The sequence below is a fragment of the Thunnus thynnus genome, chromosome 15, assembly GCF_963924715.1.
Source record: "Thunnus thynnus chromosome 15, fThuThy2.1, whole genome shotgun sequence".
NCBI classification, from domain to species: Eukaryota; Metazoa; Chordata; class Actinopteri; order Scombriformes; family Scombridae; genus Thunnus; species Thunnus thynnus.
The window spans coordinates 17,984,372-18,003,697 of record NC_089531.1 but is presented as its reverse complement, the minus strand read 5'-3'; the positions used below and the strand labels follow the sequence as shown (position 1 = coordinate 18,003,697).

The window sequence follows — 19,326 nt, the reverse complement described above, 5'->3', positions numbered from 1 at the left end:
ATTACATTTAATAGGTAATTTATCAGTTAATCTTAAATGCACACGCCCCGACTACGTCTCATTTCATTTCGTGCTGTTACAGACTATTTATGAGGAACGTGGCCACGTCAATTAATATCCTGTAATTTACAAGGACTGAATACTGCCCAACAATTTAGGAAACGAGAACATAACTTGAAATTTGTTTCTTTTAAAATTGCTATTATTTCACACACCAGGTCACACGAATAGCGTAGGTTGAAGTAACCAACTACATAAAAGTTAATGTTCTTACAGAAGCTTACACAAAAGCACATAAAAATAGGCCTCTTGACGTCAGCTTAGTGGCAAACAGTCTCAATGCAGCTGTAGCCTGCATACTGATGCGGTCTTGATGAGTTATCGTTGCCTGACTGAAGCGCAAGTGCAGGGTGAGATGTGACACATTCGCTCCCTGGTGTGAACTACAGGAAGACCGCCTGACATGTGTGACATCCGCGTATGAATTACCTTGAAGAAATAAGACACATACTGAGAGAAATTGTCTAATTTAAGTCCTCCGTGATGACATGTCACTTTTACTTCTCTTATCACATGAGTGAATTGCCACCTCATGCACTTTCAGCTGTGGAAGTAGGACACATGGATTGTTAACACTTCTCTTATTCACACTGACTAGAAGTGAACTGTAGTCTTTGTCTCCATCTTGTGGTGCGTCCATAAAACTCCTGCAGCAACACATCCAGAAGTTTGGGCTCATGTCCAGCTGTCTCGAGTTTCTTTGACTATATACATGTAAGAAACTCATCTCTCAAAATACATATAGTCCATATATAATCTCTTATGTAACGCTTCATGTTATAATACAAAAATGCAGGAGCTGATCAGATCATGACATCATCCACTAAACTGAGCCTTCAATACAACCCTAAAATATGAAGTATGTTCAGAGAAGCACACAACACCTTGTTTTAATTTTGATAACAAAGTAACCTTTTATTGTATATAAAAATACAAGTTATTTTGCCTTTTTTTGATTTCAGCCTCTGTGTGCTGCAAACCGAGAGAACTGAAGTGCGAGTAGTCATGTCATCGTCTGGTTGATAGATGTTGGCCTGATGAGCCATGTCAAATAAACAAGAACAATTCTGCAAAAGAAACACTTGAATCATGATGATTTAGTAATGCTGTGCCTTATTCCGCTTGTATAACTAGCATGTAGCACGTATATATGCTTTTGAGTGACAGAAACGTGTGCAAGATATTCAGAAAAAAAAAACAGTTGAGGCTCAAGTGGGGAAACAAAACCGGACAAATTTCAGTGCAAAATAAGTAATAAACTTTAAATATCCCTGTCGCAAAAAGCAGCATCAAAACATTAACACTGAAACATAAGATATGCATATACAAGCATTCACTGTAGTGTTTGTCTGTGTGTGTGTGTGTGTGTGTGTGTGTGTGTGTGAGAAAGATTGTCTATCCATGTTGTGATATGCATTGGGGCTGTGGTGCAACACAGCTGGCTCAGCATCTGCAAAAACACGTGACTGTGCGAATGTGTCATCTCATATAGTGTGTGATGGCTCGTAAGGTGTACAGAAGGGCTGCTTGTAGCCGGGCTTCCATCACTATTAGGTTTGCATGAACCTGCAGGAAAAAAAAAAGCAAAAAAAAAAAAAAAAAAAAGAGAGAACCGTGTCATTACTTTCAGGTTACTAGGTGACACACTTTCAAGTCCTGTCTGCAAGGCTTCCCTCTCTAATGACATTTAAAAATACAGGGAAAAAAAAGAGAGGACAAGCTGAAATGTCAAATGATTCATCTTGCGTTTGAGAAGGTAGCAAAGAGAGATTACATGCTTAAAATGTCAAACGATTCATTCATTGAGACTGAAGAGTCCGGGTCAGGTGAGTGTTTGAACTGGTTCATACCTTTTCAGAGTGTCTGAAGTGTCTCCAGAAGGTGTGGTATATGTGTCCTGTGGTCTGCTCAGGGTGACAGGCCATGGTTTTAACAAACACCTTCAAAGACCGCTCCAGCAACACATTCACACTTGCGTAGTCGTAATCGTCATATCTGCGTATGTCCAGTGGTAAAAAAAAAAACGTAAACGACACAAAACGTTAGTGACACAACAGAGACCAAACCCCATTTTAAATATTTAGTTTAGACACTGACCGTATCCCGTAGAGGCAGTGGATGTAGTTCCACAGGGCTTTTCTCAGCGTGTGAGTGTCCACACCTTCATGCATGGCCATCCTGTGGTAGGTTAGGTTGCTCACAACCTGCAATTTGACAGTTTAATCATTAATAATATGTCTATGCAAAGGTTAAGGTTTGATTTGGAAAGTGTTGGGGACATAAATTTGGCAGGAGGTCTGGAAAATAAAACAAAAATGAAAATCGTAGGACAGCGCATACACTTATGAGTGATGAAAGAAACTGGTTTAAAACGATGATGAAATCAGCTCATTCTTCTGTCTTTTCCCTGCCTGGCCTCGGCTTTCTCATTTTCTTTTTCTGTCTCTCTGATGTCTGTATTAAAGACAAAGTTGAATGAAAATGAAAAGGAACTCCTAATTTGCTATACAAGTTATGAAAATGAAGGGAACTTCTGATTTGCAATACAACACTAGATAATAAGTTAACTTACTGTTGACATAGATGCAAAGCAAGTGAGCTAACTCAGCCTTTTACTATATACAGTAGCTACTTACATTTACCAAGAAATAAGACCTCATGTGTCTTTTTCTTGACATCCATGATGCTAATTCAGACTGCTGAATTAAGAGGAAATATTGCAGGCAGTTCAATCAGAAAATAATTAATTGTAAGGTTAACTACAGTAACTCTGTAACCACTCAGATGGGATGTGAAACTGGGGAAGACAGAATAGCAAACTAGCAGCAAACTAAAAGAATTACTAATGTTCTTCCAATAAGTATGATGCCAACATGAGAAGAACAAGAACAGTTAATGTTAGCCGAGTTAAAAGTAAGAGCACAAAATCACCCCACAGCACACTCTGAAACATTTAGTTTGCTAGCTAACTATATTATCTGCTAGTGTTTGCTAAGTAAACAAGCTACTAGTATAACGTTAATATGCCTAACTATTGTTGTTGTTTGTACAGTACTAACCTTAGCAAGACTATTACATTTCCTGGTCTGTAGTGAGTTAGCCAGTCCAGGACAGATGTGTCTTTCATATCAATGAACAATCAACATGTTTAATTTGATACAGCTACCATGACGTTATGATCATAGAAAGCAAAGACAGCCTGGATTGTTGTGCTCTATCCTCGAACTCTTTGTCCTCGGACTAAACACACTGTGCTGTTTCTGATTCATCCAAAGCCAGCTGATGGAAATTATACTTGATTTAAACACATATGCAGCTAATATCAAATCAGTGGTGGGGATAATTTTAGGTAATCAGAAAAGTGGTAGGGACATATCCCCGTGGTCCCTACAATAAATTACGCCCATGTGCCTAATCAATCTGTTTTCTACTAGTAGATCAATTTATATTCTGCAATCAGACCAAGATGCGATGGAGTACTTTAATCAGGTGGTTGCCAGGACGCCCACTTCAAAACACAAGTGTTTTTCTCCACATTATAGAAAATTTTGTCATTTCTGTTTCCCAGTGTGTACTGCCGATCCCTTTGCTGGACTGTGTAGGATAGATAACTATGAATCTTCTATGACAGAGCTTCCCAACCTTTTTTCTCTCCTTTCTTGTGACCCCTTAATATGAAGAAATATCTACTTCTAACCCCTCTTGAGTTCTCTTGATTGAGGAGAGATTTTCTCTTCTCAGACTGTTTCTTATGAATCAGGCCCGAAAAGGTAAAACTGTCCAGTATTTCACGAGAAAAAAAAAAGCAAAGCTTACAGAAACATCTGAAAATTTGATGACATTTTCTGTAGCAGAATTGAGTCATCCAGTGACGCCTTGTGGGAACCTTGACCCACAGGTTGGGAACCACTGTTCTACAATCAAATCACCAATGGCTTGTTTTCCTGACACCAAGTAGTTTCACTGCAGGAGTTGTAATGAGCATGTAGGCCCACACCATCTCCTCCAGATCTCAGTTTCTTTGTGCATCACTCACTTAAACTCCCTGGAGCAGGCAGACCTGTCATGTTATCCACACATCAGTGTTGTACCAGCTTATTGGTGTTTATTAGTGTATTTATATTAGGTGAAAGGTGAGGGTACCTGGAATTTCTCATCCAGGAGCTGGCCCATGTCTGGCAGTAATCTGTTGACCAGAGAGTAGCCGTGGTCCTCCCATGAATAGTCCTGCACACATCAGACACCAACATTTACAAACACAGCTCTATGAAACTAAGCACAGACAATAAACAGGTACACTGTCAAAAGTATGAATAAATAAATTGGGAAGGCAAAACATAATCAACTTCAACACACAGAAATGTTCCAAAACTACCTGGGCTCTCATGGTGGTTGGTGACTGCTCTCCTCTGGGGGCAAAGTCCTCGTATGTGAACTCCGGATCCTCCACCAGACACAACACCAGGTCAGGTGGAGCGCCCCGCACCACCGCTAAACAAACACAACAAAGAGGAAGCGGTGAGTAAACAAAAGTGAGCTGAGTAAATGACAGATTGATGTGTGGATGAGCGGGCATGTTTGTACCTGTTGGTATGCTCTCACTCCTCTCCCTCTCAAAGCGAGTGACCATCTCTTCCTGTGTGCACTCCTCCTCCTGCTGCTGCAGCTCCACCATCCTCTGCATCAACACCTCCACCTCCATTGCACCGTCAACCAACTGGGGAAGAGAAGAAGAAAGTAGGACTTCAGGAACTGCATCAACAGTGCGAAACGAGCGGTTTCTTCCACTGTTACTAAACCGGTGTGACTGATGAAACACTACTGATGAAACAAATACCTCTCTGTCTCTGTCCTGCTGACATTTAAGTTCAGGCCTGTCATGGTGAAAAACGATCACTAGACTCACCTCTTGTCTGCCATCCTCATGAGCGGGACTGTGCGGGCTGTGAGGGAAGTGACTGGGTGAAGGAGGCTGGAAGGTATGACCTCCGACGTGGTCAGGTTCAGGATTTAAGCCGCAGCCCCAGACGAACGAGCAGAGAGAGTGAGCATGTGCCATCAGGACCACAGCGTGAATAAGTTCAGCCAATGACCAGCGAGGCTCTGCTCCAGGACACACTAGTTCCTACAGGACAGAATAAGTTTACCATTATTGCACCACCAAATACAGTGGTGAACAAAACAATATGAACCCCTGCCAATTTAGTGCAATATAATACGCCAAAACACAGAGGAGGGCCTCATAAAAGATTCTTATCACAAGGTCCACTTGATTGCATGCTCAAATCCAAACTTAGCTCACATGATAACAAGTAAACAATCTCCATTGGCAACTGAGCAAACTACATCTGCTGAGGAGGGCCAGGAAAATGTGGCTGAAAGCTTTGAAAAAACAAGCAAGTGGACCTTGTGATAAGAATTTTTGTCAAACAGCCAATTTAAAGTCTGGATTGTGGAGGACCGCTGGCATTACATACTGCATATTTTCATAAGTGAGAATATAAAGTACTGGACCATTATAAATTGCAAAACTCATGGAAAGCTTTTGTTTCTTTCCCTTACAAAATGCTACGAAGAGAGAGATTAAGAGTGTCTGAGTGGGCGTTGTGTCTGACCTGGATGTGCTGCTGTGTGATGAGCCAGGGTCTGTGCGCCAGCAGCTTGTTGAGTGTTTGCAGGCTGCGGAGTTTGGTGGGAGCATGCTCCAGGCCGTTCAGCCAACTCTCCTCCCCGCCAGCGTCCAGGAAACCTGCGCTGTGATGCTGCACCAGGTAGGAGCAGTGGTGTCGAGCTGCAGCCTGCGAAACACGAGGCAGAATCAAAGCTGAAGATTATGAGATGACGAAGACTCTCCATCATCCATTACAAACAAAGCTTGTGTACGTACTATTCTACACCTTCTTCTTCCTTATTTAAACCTGGCACCTACATTACCCACGATGCAACCTGACTCAATTTATGGACTGTACAGATTCTGGTTTGTTATGCTAGTAGCATATAATGTAGCCTGGAGTCACTAGCCTCAAGCAGAGATGTTGAGCGGGCTATAGAGGGCTGGTAGCTCCACACCCCCAGATTTTATTAGCCTATTTTTTTTGTAGTCCTCATTGTTCAACTTTTTTAATATATGCAGTAACACTCCCCAACACCTGTTCACACACTGATATGTAAAATCCCCTTTAGGACTAGTCCATGCTCATGAATGTCAAAGGCTCGAAAGTGAAAGCATCACAACTAAACTTCTCCACCAGTAGATGAGGTGAAAGTGTGATGTCTGTAATGTAGTGTGATGTCTTAATGAGTGATGAGAGTCATTTAATATTTATGGAGGGGACTTCAGCAGGTTTTCAGCAGACCTGTTAGTGGTTCAATACAGTGTAATGGCTGCATAATACATGTTAACTTTCTCTTAAGAACAAAATTATTTCATTTCTCATTCTCTTCATGTTTTTGTGTTCCTACAACATTGGCTTATCTTCTTTCCTGACAGTCAGAATTCACTTTTTTGAAATTACCTTTTTGTGCCATTGGAGTGTTTTTTAAATTGACCGACAACCCGACTGTGAAAATATATTTTTATACATACAACTAGTTCCTTAAATGATCTTATTGTTTCAAAAGAAAATTGGGTTTACCAGCAAACTTGACAAGAAAGACATGGAATGCCCAAATGAAAAAGACTAATAATAATAATTAATTATAAAAAATAATAATTATAATATTAATAATAATACTGAAGAATATTTGCTAGATTTATTTTAACTTTTCTAGACATGTAGAACAAATTTTAATCATTTGATATTGTAAGAATATGTCTCAAATCCCCCTCGTTTAGTGGATAGTCAGTCAGTGGTTTTCAGGCACTGATTCAACTTGGCACTGAAACACATGAGTCACACAACATGAGTCAGTGATCTGTGATATAATTCCAAGGTGGAGCACCATTATGAACATGAACGATCACATCAGAAACATCTGGCTGAATTTATGCTAGCTACGGTTTAACATGTATTGAAAAATAAAGAATAAACAATACAAACTGTAAACTGTAACATATGCGGCAACAAAATTAACGAGAGGTCTGATCAAGGGTAGTTAACGCTCAAGAGAAAAACAATAGTCATTATTACCAGCGCTTAGCAACTGGTATGCCTAAATCACACCTAACTCCATTAATTTTATTAGCTGCAGCTGTGCTCACCAGCTATGACACACTGAAAGAGTATGTTGGAGGTGTAAAGAAGCTGAAATGTAGTATTGTCACTTCAATTAAACTAAACATGGGGTTCTTTCCAATTAATGCATTATGCTTCCTCCACTCCCTCCACTCGGTTTGAATCTATTTATTTATGGTCACTACAGCTGATTTGACTGTAAAAGTGGCAGGATGAAAAGAATATTACTGCAATAAACTGTTCTACAAATACTAGCCGAGGGAGGAATAAAGACAATATGATTATATATGTGTGTGTGTGTAAGAAGAAACTAATCATAAATGGGTCAGGCAGAGAAAGTGAGAGGGGGTGTTTTTATTTTTGCCTCATTTGACACAATGGAATAAATTAAGATGCAAATAAAAGTGCAGCAAACACACGGTCACTTTAAAAAATGTTCCCATTAAGTTATCATGTGGGTTTTTATCAGAGAGAAATTACTTTTTTGATAATATGATTTAAACCGCAGTGACACTGCACATAATGCTAAAAAGTTTAACCAACCAATGGACTTGTTTATAGTTAAGGATAATAGACCTTTTTCACAGCAGACAGTGGACAAAGAAAAGGGGGGTCAGGAAAAAGGTCTATTTTAATGTGCATTGTTTTGTTTTTTTTATAAAACATGGTGACATATTATTTTGGATGGTGTAAATTTAAAAAAAATGATGTACTCAAAAGCTGTCTTTGTTATAATGATATCTTAATTTCAAAGTTCACTGGCCCTACTCATGTATTTAACGACTGTTTATTGCATTTAGTTGTAGTTTCCTGTTGTCTTGTGCTAGATTAGCTGTAACAGGACAACTAATCAACTAAAGTAAGTCAGCAAATCAGAGTTGCAGAGTCTTAAATCAAAATATTTCAGTCGGGGTCTTTATTTTCACAAATGTTCATTAGACCATAACTGAAGCTGCTGGTGTTGGATCTGAAAGGAGTTAATAATCATATATTGTGGTTTTCTTACCATGGCAGCAATATAATGTCTCCAGTGGTGGGGCAAAGGGCCGTCCAGCTCCAACAATGCATGCTGGGTCCTCAGGAAGCAGCTGAGGTAAGCAGGGTGCAGCGCCATCACCATGGTGATGTGGTCCACACGACCCAATGAAAGAAAAGATTCAATCAGGATGTCCTGGTCCGTTCCTTCTTTCAACATCTAAAGAGGAAGACCAAGATAAAATACATGTTCAAATCTGACAACTGATTCCCCACAAACTACAGCCACATTCATCTCTTTTGATAATATGTACAATTTAATTCAGGACTTTAATTAACTTGAAAGTAAAATGTTTCTTTTAAAGCCAGAAACGAGCGGCTTTGTGAGGCAGAAAAGCTGATACAACACTCCTACTCGTTCCATTGGAAATCTTGGAGTGAGTCACATATTAAGTCAGCATTTTCAGTCATCAGCTTTGGCAACACATCTTTAGTGTTGCGCCTCTTGATGACATGAAGCAACAAGCACTGCAGTATTGCAGCAGCCAAACTGCTTATACAGCTACTTGGATTTAGAAACTTCCTTTTAACCATAAAAAATTCCATCAATAGAAGAGGGATGAATGTGTGTGAACGCACGATTTCCCTGATAAGGATAACAAGAATTCTGAGTCAAAGTGGAATAAAATTAAAAATAAGTACACTAACACTGAATTTGGTGATTGTTAGCAACCTTAACAGGTCTATTTATCTAAATTATATTTCTAAAGGAAGGTTATTCATAGTTACAGGCAGCAGAAATACACACACTGACTTGACTGTTTATCATGATGCCAGCTTGTGAGAAACCCAGTAAGATATTGGGATTAGAAATAAAGGACGACTGTATGTCACACTGATTATGAGATGGTTAACCAACATTGCATTCCTTGTGATCTCACATTACAACATTTACCAAAAGTGGAAAACAAAGCGGACAAGATGACACTTTTAACAGTTCATACTTTTCATAATTAAGCCACTATAATATCTGTAAATGAATAAACTGTTTTATTTAAGTCACACAGGGGTGCACCTGTGTGCTATGTAATGATAAAGGCCTTCAAACGGCCAAAATAACAATTTTAAAAAAGCCACAAACACACCTGTTTTGCGGGGATAAAGGCACTTGGGCCTGAGGCCAGAGCTCGCGGTACTTCAACTCCTTGTTCCTAGTGGTGATGAAGACACAGACAGTTAAAAGACATAAGTATACAGTAGTGAAAAATGCAAATCACAAAGTTCCCAAAATACATTGTCATCAGTTGCTTGTTTTGTCTGATCAACAGCCAAAAACGTAAAGATATTGAGTTCAGAAAAACTGGAGCTGGGACTTGAGGATATTTTTGCTTGAAAAAATGACTCTAGTTAATCAGTCGACAAAAAATAGTTGCAGATTATATTTCTGGGTCTATACATTACACCTTATCAAAATGTAAAAATGTTTTGAGCAAACAAACTGAACTAATGGGTTAGATTGTCACTGATTCAAACGTATGTTTTCCTTTTAAAAAACTTCAACCAGAATATTAACATGGAAGTACTAAAATAGAAAGAATATTTGAGCAGATCTGCAGCTGAGTTTCAACCCCCTTGAACTTGACGAGACCTATTTAGACCGCAGCAGCTGTATTGTATAACAAGAGAGACGTGTTTCATAACCTACAGTTCATACACTCTTCATATTAAAATCCTGCGTTTAAACTCACCGACATCATCGACAACCCGACAGCAGGTCACCACAAAATGAACGCTTGTTATTCTCAACAGATTAGTCTGACTTTTTATTTCCCGGAGCTACAGCAGGCAGTGTCAATGACGCGGGGGGTGTGTCTGGTGTGTTTTTCAGGGCACCGGGAGGGGGCGTGCCCGGCCCACTTGTTTGTGCACACCGCAGCTGAGTCTTGCATCACCTCCTGTAGATCAATGTCTGATGAAACAACCAGCAATCTTGATAGAAAATGATAATGAGCTGTAGCTACGCAGCTCCTGGATGACTATTAATCAATCATTCACCTAATCTTAGAGTTTCCTGATGCACTAAGAAGGAGAGCAATGCTCGTAAAAAAAAAAATAAGGCAAACTCCTGCCTATTAGTAGCAAATCTGCAGTTTTTCTGTGACTATTTTCCCCTGTGCATCCACCCCCCGTGTTCCTGCTGGTGCACAGACATTATAACCAGAGAGGACTGTAACCTTATAGTATGTCAACATTACCTGTGCAGTCCGCAGCAGCTCCGTTGCTCTCCCCCGCACCTCCTGCAGTGGACACGACCTGGAGAGCCGGAGCAGATGCAGAAGCGTTTGTTTGCTCAGCCGTGTCGAACCGGGCCGGTCCAGATCCAAGCCCACCAGGACCCCCTGGCTCAGCTCCTCCAGAGCCGCTGCCCGCTCCTCCTCGTCCCTGCTGCACAGCCGCGCTAAGCTTCTCAGGGCCGGGCCACCGTCACTCTCTGACTCGGACAGGTGGCGACGTGAGCGGCCAGAAGCGGACACTCGCCCCGGTGATTTATCTCCATTTGCCCGGCAAGTGAAGCCTGCAGTGGGACCACTGGCCATCTCTTGTCCTGTTACCGGAGCACCTTTAACGCACCTCGGATATGAGTTCACCGCCGCTAGTTAGCTGAAGTATTAACTGACCGCTAGCTACACCTAAACGTTAGTTTCCTTAACTGCCAAACACTTGAGATGTCCGCTGCCTGTCTTTAGCTTAGATAACTGCGCAATCATCAGCTCCACAAATCATTAACGCCGACGGACAACCTTCAAAGCTATCAGGTATTCCCCTTTTCATACCTGGCTACCTGTTAGCCTAGCTGCTGCTAGCAGATGCTGCAAACTGTTTAACAACGCATTTGACGGTGACTCGATAATAAAAAAAAAACTGTAAACCAATAATGAGTATTGAGACTGGACTCTCAGACTTGCGCACAACCTATTTTAAGTTTAAAATCTGCTTGTATGAAACGGCAAAACGCCTTTTTATCAGCTTCACAGTTCACTCGCCGGTTTCGTTCAGCTGTTCCGAGCTGAGCAGCTTTTTTTTCGCCTCTCAGGTGTGACGTCACAGTGACGTTTGCGAAACTTTCCACTAATGATCTGCACCACAGAAAGGATGCACTCATTACTTTCAATTTTAAATGTTTTTCCTACTATTTGTAGATAATGCTGGGTGCAAAAACCTTGCGCTGATTAACTAACTAACATTTCATCTTTATTTTTTTATTATATTATGAGGAATGTGCTGGTTTCTGCAGGCAAGCTGGCCTACACCTGCTAATTTTATAGGTTTCTGCACATAAATGCTTCCTTGTGTTATCAAATGTTACGCTAAAACACATTATAACGTCTGATATAAGCTTTCTAAAAATGTACAAGTTTATACAACCACACTTACATGGGACTGTAGCTATGTAAATAATATATTAATATGTGATAAAATGTCAAAACTGATGGCAAATGCCGATCACACTTACCAGAGCCTAAAGCAATGTCTTAAAATGGTTTAATCCGACAATAAGCCTAAAAAGCCTATAGGGATGCTGCAACGAGCAGAGTTTTGTCATTTCTACTTGAAAAATTACAAGCTAATTGATTTATCCTCTATGTAAGCCAACAAACTGAGGTCATTACTGTTTATTTTAGCATTACATTACTTCCGTGGCTGCACTCTGCAGGAGTTTTCCAAAAACCCAGAGATCCACACTAGACTACAGATCCAACTTTGATTTTGTCTTCATGACTGCCATCTGGGAAGAATATTAGTACTTCAAAGACTTTATGGAAAATTACAGTAAAGTTGTGCATATAAACATCTGCCATTGCACTCAACTCTGATATTGAATTAAACAGTTTTGCTGGGAACACATGTCAAGCCCTTGTGGTCCTCGGAGACCACATCTTGTAGCCACTGAGATAATATTCTGCATACTTTTTAAAGCTTATTTTTACTCAATTAAAAAAACAGTGCCAAACTAAGAAATAATGTGTGGCTATGTGTACATTTGTGTCAATAATGTTAATTTTGCATACAATAGTTGCACAATCTTATAATATGTACTTCCTGAATCACCTTTATTTAGGAAAATAAAAAACATCAATGGTGTACCCTTATTATCAGACATATATCTTACATTAATTTACCTTTATATATACCATATATAATATTAGATACCTTTGTGTGGGGGTAAGAGAAGAAAGTTGAAGCCTTCACATATGAGGGGAGAGAGAGGGAAACATGACAGTGACAGATTTAAAGAGAAACAAGTGAGGGGTTGATGTGCTTCTCCGTTTGACATGACGAGACACAGACTCTCTGCGGGGAGGGGGTTTGGGGAGATTCAACATTGTGTGCACACAGGCAGCAACAAAGAAAAACCTTTCAGTGTACCGTCACCGTTTCCCTATGAGGGAAGACTTTTATTAACAAACACACAGGCTGGCTATGGAGGATGACCTTCGGAGCGCACACACACACACACAAACACACACACACATACACACACACAAAGGCGTTGTCCCCATGGCAACCGGCGCTTCGTGTCCCAGGAGACCAAGGGTGGAAGAGGTAAGACCGAGAGAGGAGGAGGCAGAGGTGGTTCGGGTGAGCTCAGGCTACAAGCAGAGGTCAGGGTGCACACGCACACACAGGTTCCTCTTCAGTATTTTACAGGAAGTAAAAATTGTTTGTGTGTGTATGTAGGTGGGTGTGCATATGTAGAGGGAAGAGTGGGATGTGAGTCCTCAGACGATTTTGTTCTCCAGCAAAGCGATCCTCTTCGACATGCTCTCTAGTAAGATATTTGTTAAGGACAGAAACAATAAGACAGAAAATATGAAAAAGACATCAAAACATGATATTCTCAGACCGTTTCACCTCTTGTAAAGGATATATTTTTTTGTTAGTGCCTGTAGGGCATCTTCTACTTTCTTTTGGAACTTTACGAGGGAGTCGCATTCGCAAGGGTCCTCCTCTGTGGGAACAGAAAGCACAAGTTCAGCTATTGTTCATTTGTGTATACATAAAGAGTGATCATTGGGGTGTTTATGTTATAATGAGTGACCTTGACAGATGTTAATCTGCAGCTTCTTGGCAATCTGGTTCATTGTCTTGAAGTCAGCAGTGTAGAAGTAGTGCTCTCCAGTCGGCTCGGAGGCAATTTCTTTCAGCTCATCCTCCACTGCATTGCCCACTCCGACAGCATACATCTTGAAACCTGTAACATACAGAGTTCTCTGGTGTAAGTAGGTATTATATAAATCTACTTATACAACACCCGTGCATTAAGAGGTAATCTGTCTTATTCTCACCGTGCTCCTTGGCCTTCTTGGCGGCGTCTCCGATGTAGTCCTGGCTGCGTCCGTCTGTGAAGACAATGCCCACCTTGGTGACTCCAGGCCGGGCGCCCTGATTGGGGCTGAAGCTGCTGTCTGACAGATAGCGGAGGGCCTGGCCTGTCATAGTTCCCCTCTCCATATAGGCCATCTTCTTCACAGCATCCTTCAGGTCTTTTTTGTTGTTGAAGCGGCCCAAGGGGAACTCCTGCAGGAAGGAGATGGAAACATGACATGTATAACGGAAGGAAGGAAGCAAGTTGATTATTAGGTGACGATACATGTCAAACACACACATACCTGTCTGACTGAGCTGGAGTACTGCACCAGTCCAACATGAGCCTTGCTGTCAGAAACATCCAGCTTGTCGATGATCTGGTTGATCCACTTCTTAACCAGCTCAAAGTTCTCAGGACGCACGCTCTTAGATCCGTCGATCAGGAACACCACGTCTGTCGCTGAGTTGCTGCAAGCTGGTGATGTCGGATACACACATATACGCAACAGAGCGTATTACTCTGGTAGCACAGTGACCATGCTTGGATCAATACCTTTATACACACACACACACACACACATGCACTCACCACTGCAGCTGCGACCATCATCCATGAGGGTAAAGCCTTCTTTGCAGGCACACTTGTATGATCCGGGGCTGCTGATGCATACCTGCTCGCAGTCATGATCCCCAGTGACACACAGGTCCGACACTGTGTGTGTGTGTGCATGTGCATGCAGAACACACACGTACACACACACAGAGACAATATGTGTAGAGGCACACACACAAAGAGAGGGGGGGGTGGGTGGTTGGGGTTAGGAGGAGAGAATGAAACTATGTCAGTTTGAAAATGGGAAAATCTAGCATTGATTTTTAATGATCCACTGTGACCTGCCGCCTTCGCCACCGTCGACCTAAACAGTTTTTAGCATGTGTGGATGATGCATGCATCCAGTGGATCCTTAAAACAAACAGGTGGAAAAGATTGGAGTAGCCTTAAATGGACAAAATACGTTTTGTTTTCGCTTCTGCTTTTTAAATGTGACACACAGGCACATCCAATAACAATCCAACACTGCCAACATGCAGCTCTGCCCTTGGACGGAGCATCTGCAGCGAGATTGGCTGCTGCAAAGTGAGTGGCAGGCAGCAGTCAAAAGTGCTGCAGACTGGGAGCGCCGAAGGGCATCACTAATTAGACGTTTAATGATTGTCACTAATGGATCGGTAATTAAAGACAGATCAGTCTCGCCTCTCAGTTGTGTGAGAGTGACTGAGGAACAGGAGGGAATTTCATTCCAAAAGGTTGTTCCTGCCCTAATGCCCTCACACACTGGGAATTTTTTAATGAGTTTCAACAGCTGAATGAATCTTGTTGATGAAGAGCAGAGGACAAAGGGAGGGAACAATAAATTGGAATGAAAAGATAAAAGCCCTGACACCTTACCCTCAGTATAGGGGGGAGGGCAGCAGACAGCTCTCTCCGCAAGGATGAAGGCATGGATAATGATGATGACCCACCCTGAGAGTATTTCTTTTCAGCCATTACTGTCTATTTCTATCACTAACGACTGATCCTTATCTTCCGAAACTGTAAACAACGAATCCAGACAACATCCCTTATCTGTCCCTCTTCCTCTTCCCTCTCCTCCCATCTTACCACAGAAGGCCTCCTGGAACTTCTTGGTCAGCTTCTCGATGACGCTGTAGCTCTCCACATAGTCCACGTGATCATCCAGGGGGTCGCTGGCCATCTGTTTCAGGGTGCTCATGTCCACACGTCCAACACCGATGGCGAAAATCTCAATGCCGGCATCCCGAGCACGCAGAGCAATATCCTTCACGTTGTCCTGGGGACGCCCATCTGTCACAATGATGGCGACCTGTGATGGAACAGGTGCAAAATTAGATGCAAAATCATTATGGGATATGGTGAACTGCATGTGGAACTGCATGTGAAAAATGTGTGTCTGACCTTGCTGATATCAGGAGATTTGACGCGAGCACCCTCGCCCTCACTGAAGGCCACGTTTAGAGCAAACTGGATGGCCAGACCGGTCATTGTTCCGGTGGACAGGGGCTCGATCTTGGTCACAGCCTTAATCAGCCCGGCTTTGGTGCGGTGTGTTTTCAGAGACACCTACAGTTGAGTAATTGCAAGGTCAGTGATATATGAAACAGTTTGAGACATAACAAACACTTTGCACAAACCACGTGCCTCGTTCTTGACACGGCTGGCGTAGTTGACGACTCCCACACGTGTGGCGTTGGGTCCGACATCTAGACCCTCGATGACCTTGGCCAGGAAGACTTTGACCTGCTCAAACTCTGATGGGCGAACGCTCCGACTGCTGTCGATGATGAACACGATGTCTGTGGGTCGGGTTTTGCACAAACCTGCCGCTACACACGGAGGGCGAGAAAGGTGATTATTATGCAATCATTATCTTATAGCTTCCATAACAACTACTACAACATACATCCACAAAATTATGCGTAAATGGAGATGAAGAAACTAAGGTGATGAAGGAGGGAGAAGGGGGGGGGGGGGGGTTTGGGAGAAAGGAGGTAGTGAAAGGATAAGGGAGGGCAGAGGGGATGAAGGCTGGTGAGATATGTACGAGAAAAAGTGGGAGGAAACAGAAAAAACAGGATGCAAGGAGGCAACAGGGGCAGAGAGGGGGAAGGTTGAAGGAGAGATGGAGGAATGTTTGGCTAGAACGAGGAAATGTCAAATCAGAAGCCAACTGCTTTAAATACAGTAATGGCTTTAAAAAGGGGTACCTCTTAGATAACAATATTAATAAATTATTATTAGGATGAAAACTGAGCAAAATCGCTGTGGAAGCTCAGAAAAAGTACTTTTTTGTTGAAATTATGATGATATGGATGCACACATTTCTACTTAACAAGCTTTAACTGTTCAGTTGAAATCACATGATGGAGCTACATTATGTGTTCAGAAGACAGAAAACTGATTCTGCCACAGTGTCTGATAATAACAATAAATCTCTACAGGCTCGCAGCAGGTTTTCTGTGTGGGTCCATGTATTTGTGGCCTCGTTAAATTAATTGCCAGCTCCCTAAAAACCTCTAGTGTCTGTGAAACATCACTGATCTCCCTTCTCACCCTTCACCTCTCTCCCTCCCTCCAGTTTTTCCTCCCACCAGTTTCTCCAACTCACACACACGCACACACTTACGTAAGCCCAGAGCACCGGCTCCATCCTGAAACCGCCATCCAAACTGTGCATGCACAGTATTTTCAGCCAACCATTCAACCATCAGAAACAAGACAAAACTACATCTGTCTGTAATTTTAACCATCCAATCCAAACAAATCACTTATAATTCTTAAATTTCCAAAGACACTAAACACTGTGGATTTACGCTCTTTTGCAATTAACTAAATAATTACAGTATTGGAACAATTATTTTAACCAGCTCCATATGACACAGGTTTCAACTAAATAAAAACTGAACTTTTTCCATTCCCCTTCTTCAATATAACTACCTCCAGGAGTTTGTTTCACTCTCTGGTGCAAAAATTGCAAGTGCAACTTGATCAATCACCTGAACTCAGACCAGATGGATACAAGAATGAAGATGGATCTAACTACATAAATAGACCTCCTTCACAGCACCTCTGCCTCAGGCACCTGTTGAGATCAATTGAGCATCATAACAATGATGTCTACACTGAGGTTTTGTGTCTCAGAGTTTAAATGTTTTGAGTATAAGATGTCAGGTATCACACCATCAACAGCTTCTGAGTCCTCACCGGGGTTAACATCAACTTAAGGGGTTAAAGGTCATCATTCTTACCCATGGCAGCGGCTGTGCGGAGGTCCATGGTGGCTTGAGCTCCTATGAGGCCAAGCAGCAGCAGGAACAACGGCGGGGTAGGCGTCATGGTGACAGCGACAGAGGGGCGACAGCTAAACGCGGGGGTCCGAGCGTGTCCGCAGATGGTCCTAAGAGTGAGAAGCCAGAGGGGAGATGGAGCAGGGCGAAGGGAGTTCCAGGCAAGGGGCACGGCCACAAAGTGAGACTGAGTGACTCTGAGCTGCAGGTTATCAATGCAAGTGCTTCACACACACAGACAGCCCCCCTCTTTAGCTCGAATGTGTGTGTGTGTGTGTGTGTATGTATGTGTGTCTGTGGGGAAGAGAGGGAAATACCTGCCCTGGGAGGACCTAAAACGGTGGGCAGGGAAAGACAAACACACCTTGATATGGGTAGGGTGGACAGGTATGTGTATGTGTGTGTGTGTGTGTGTGTGTGTGTGTGTGTGTGTGTGTGTGTGTGTGTGTATAGTAAAATTCGTGTTGTGTGTGCGCTTGAGTTCCCTGAGTGTGTACAGTATGAGTGTGTCTGGCTGGGGGTACAGGAGCGGCTGGGGTTTGGTGCAGTGTGCGCACCAGCACAGCCGCCCCAGGTTGGATTTGGCCAAAGCTCAAATAAACACCAACATGAATTCCTCTTTTCTCCCCGTGTTCCCTCGTATAGCAAACACATTTATGGTGCGGAAGTGAAGGAGAACCACCTTACACAGCCTACAGTGTTCGTGCTAGTCTGCACGTTGGGATGTGTGTGTGTGTGTGTGTGCCTTTATAAGCATTTCTGTATAAATTGAAGTATACAAGCAAATGCCTCGTTTCTTAAGTTCAATTTAGTTCAATGCTCCTGAATTTCTGCATATTTTATGTGTTTTTAACACTTGTTTGCTCATTTTCTCATCCATTTCTCCTCTCATCCTTCCTTTCTCACATCTTTGAAGATTTATTAAGCTTCAGCCTGAATTTTATAATATTTTGAGGTCAGTTTTACCACAGAACAGATTACACAAACATACAAATCAAAAGGTAGAAATTCCCTAATTTGCAACCATATCAAAAAACTTCCACTTCAGCTTCCACTAGACTCTTCTTCCCGCCTATTTCTCCATCACTCTCCTCTCCGCTGTCAGGTAGGCAGCGGGCCCCCGTGAAGTAAACACAGTAGGAAAACACACTTTCATCAATAAGCTCACATACATTTCTTTAATCTCTCTATAGAGCCCACATACACACTAAACAGAGACCCCTCTTTTCCCCTTCGACATCCCACTCCACCCGACCCAACCCTGCATTCCTCTGCACCCTCCCATCCTCCTCCTCCTCCTCCTCACACACACCTCCATCCACACATATGACCTGAACAAGCCGCAATTGAGGAGTTAGTCTGGGAGGGGAAGAGGAGTATGGGGGCTCAGGCTGTACAGTAACAAGCCAGACAGATTTCCTACTGAACTGAACATGCTGCAAAATCAACAGAGAATGAGGCTGTGTGTGTGTGTGTGTGTTATGGTAGTGATGGGTTGGAGATGAAAGAGCAGAGATGTTATTCCTGGACAGCGTGTCATCTCTGGGAATAGGTTATTTGGCTTATAGGGAAGACATAACACACACACACATATTCACACAAACATATACAGTAGACACACACACATATATTCATGGGTTATGTAACAAGGTCTGCTTGGCAGGCAGGACAAACACAAACATAAGCAGGTAGCTGGATGTACCTTAACGGCATCCATCAGCATTTGTGAACTATTTCAGAGCTACGTGTAATTTATCATGTGTGTTTAAACATGAGTAGAGTTACACAGAAAACACACGTGGACTGTTGAGAAACGGATGGTAAAAAAAAAGGCCCGAAATGTGTCTTAAGTGATAAAAAATGATGATGTCTGACCAAT

General features: G+C 42.3%; 2 protein-coding genes across 4 annotated transcripts; both read right to left on the bottom strand.

The window, feature by feature from the left end:
- Nucleotides 1-1,024: 1,024 nt before the first annotated feature.
- Nucleotides 1,025-11,303, bottom strand: sesn2 (sestrin 2). Of its 2 annotated transcripts, none has more exons than XM_067613188.1 (11): nucleotides 10,466-11,303; nucleotides 9,356-9,421; nucleotides 8,242-8,430; nucleotides 5,676-5,858; nucleotides 4,967-5,185; nucleotides 4,645-4,777; nucleotides 4,436-4,551; nucleotides 4,204-4,287; nucleotides 2,158-2,264; nucleotides 1,911-2,055; nucleotides 1,025-1,626 (listed from the first exon to the last, which is right to left on the bottom strand). In XM_067613188.1, exons 1-11 carry the CDS (start codon nucleotides 10,805-10,807, stop codon nucleotides 1,540-1,542), a joined length of 1,671 nt encoding a protein of 556 aa, XP_067469289.1. In that variant the 5' UTR covers nucleotides 10,808-11,303; the 3' UTR covers nucleotides 1,025-1,539. The 2 variants fall into 2 exon arrangements, with proteins under 2 accessions (XP_067469289.1, XP_067469290.1); XM_067613189.1 differs by lacking the exon at nucleotides 10,466-11,303 and adding an exon at nucleotides 9,959-10,100.
- A 1,000-nt stretch (nucleotides 11,304-12,303) lies between these two features.
- On the bottom strand, nucleotides 12,304-17,813 carry matn1 (matrilin 1). Of its 2 annotated transcripts, XM_067613190.1 has the most exons (10): nucleotides 17,409-17,813; nucleotides 15,802-15,986; nucleotides 15,559-15,723; nucleotides 15,244-15,466; nucleotides 14,170-14,292; nucleotides 13,883-14,055; nucleotides 13,559-13,790; nucleotides 13,312-13,464; nucleotides 13,141-13,221; nucleotides 12,304-13,041 (listed from the first exon to the last, which is right to left on the bottom strand). In XM_067613190.1, exons 1-10 carry the CDS (start codon nucleotides 17,494-17,496, stop codon nucleotides 12,992-12,994), a joined length of 1,473 nt encoding a protein of 490 aa, XP_067469291.1. In that variant the 5' UTR covers nucleotides 17,497-17,813; the 3' UTR covers nucleotides 12,304-12,991. The 2 variants fall into 2 exon arrangements, with proteins under 2 accessions (XP_067469291.1, XP_067469292.1); XM_067613191.1 differs by lacking the exon at nucleotides 14,170-14,292 and having other exon boundaries at nucleotides 17,409-17,798.
- Nucleotides 17,814-19,326: the final 1,513 nt, after the last annotated feature.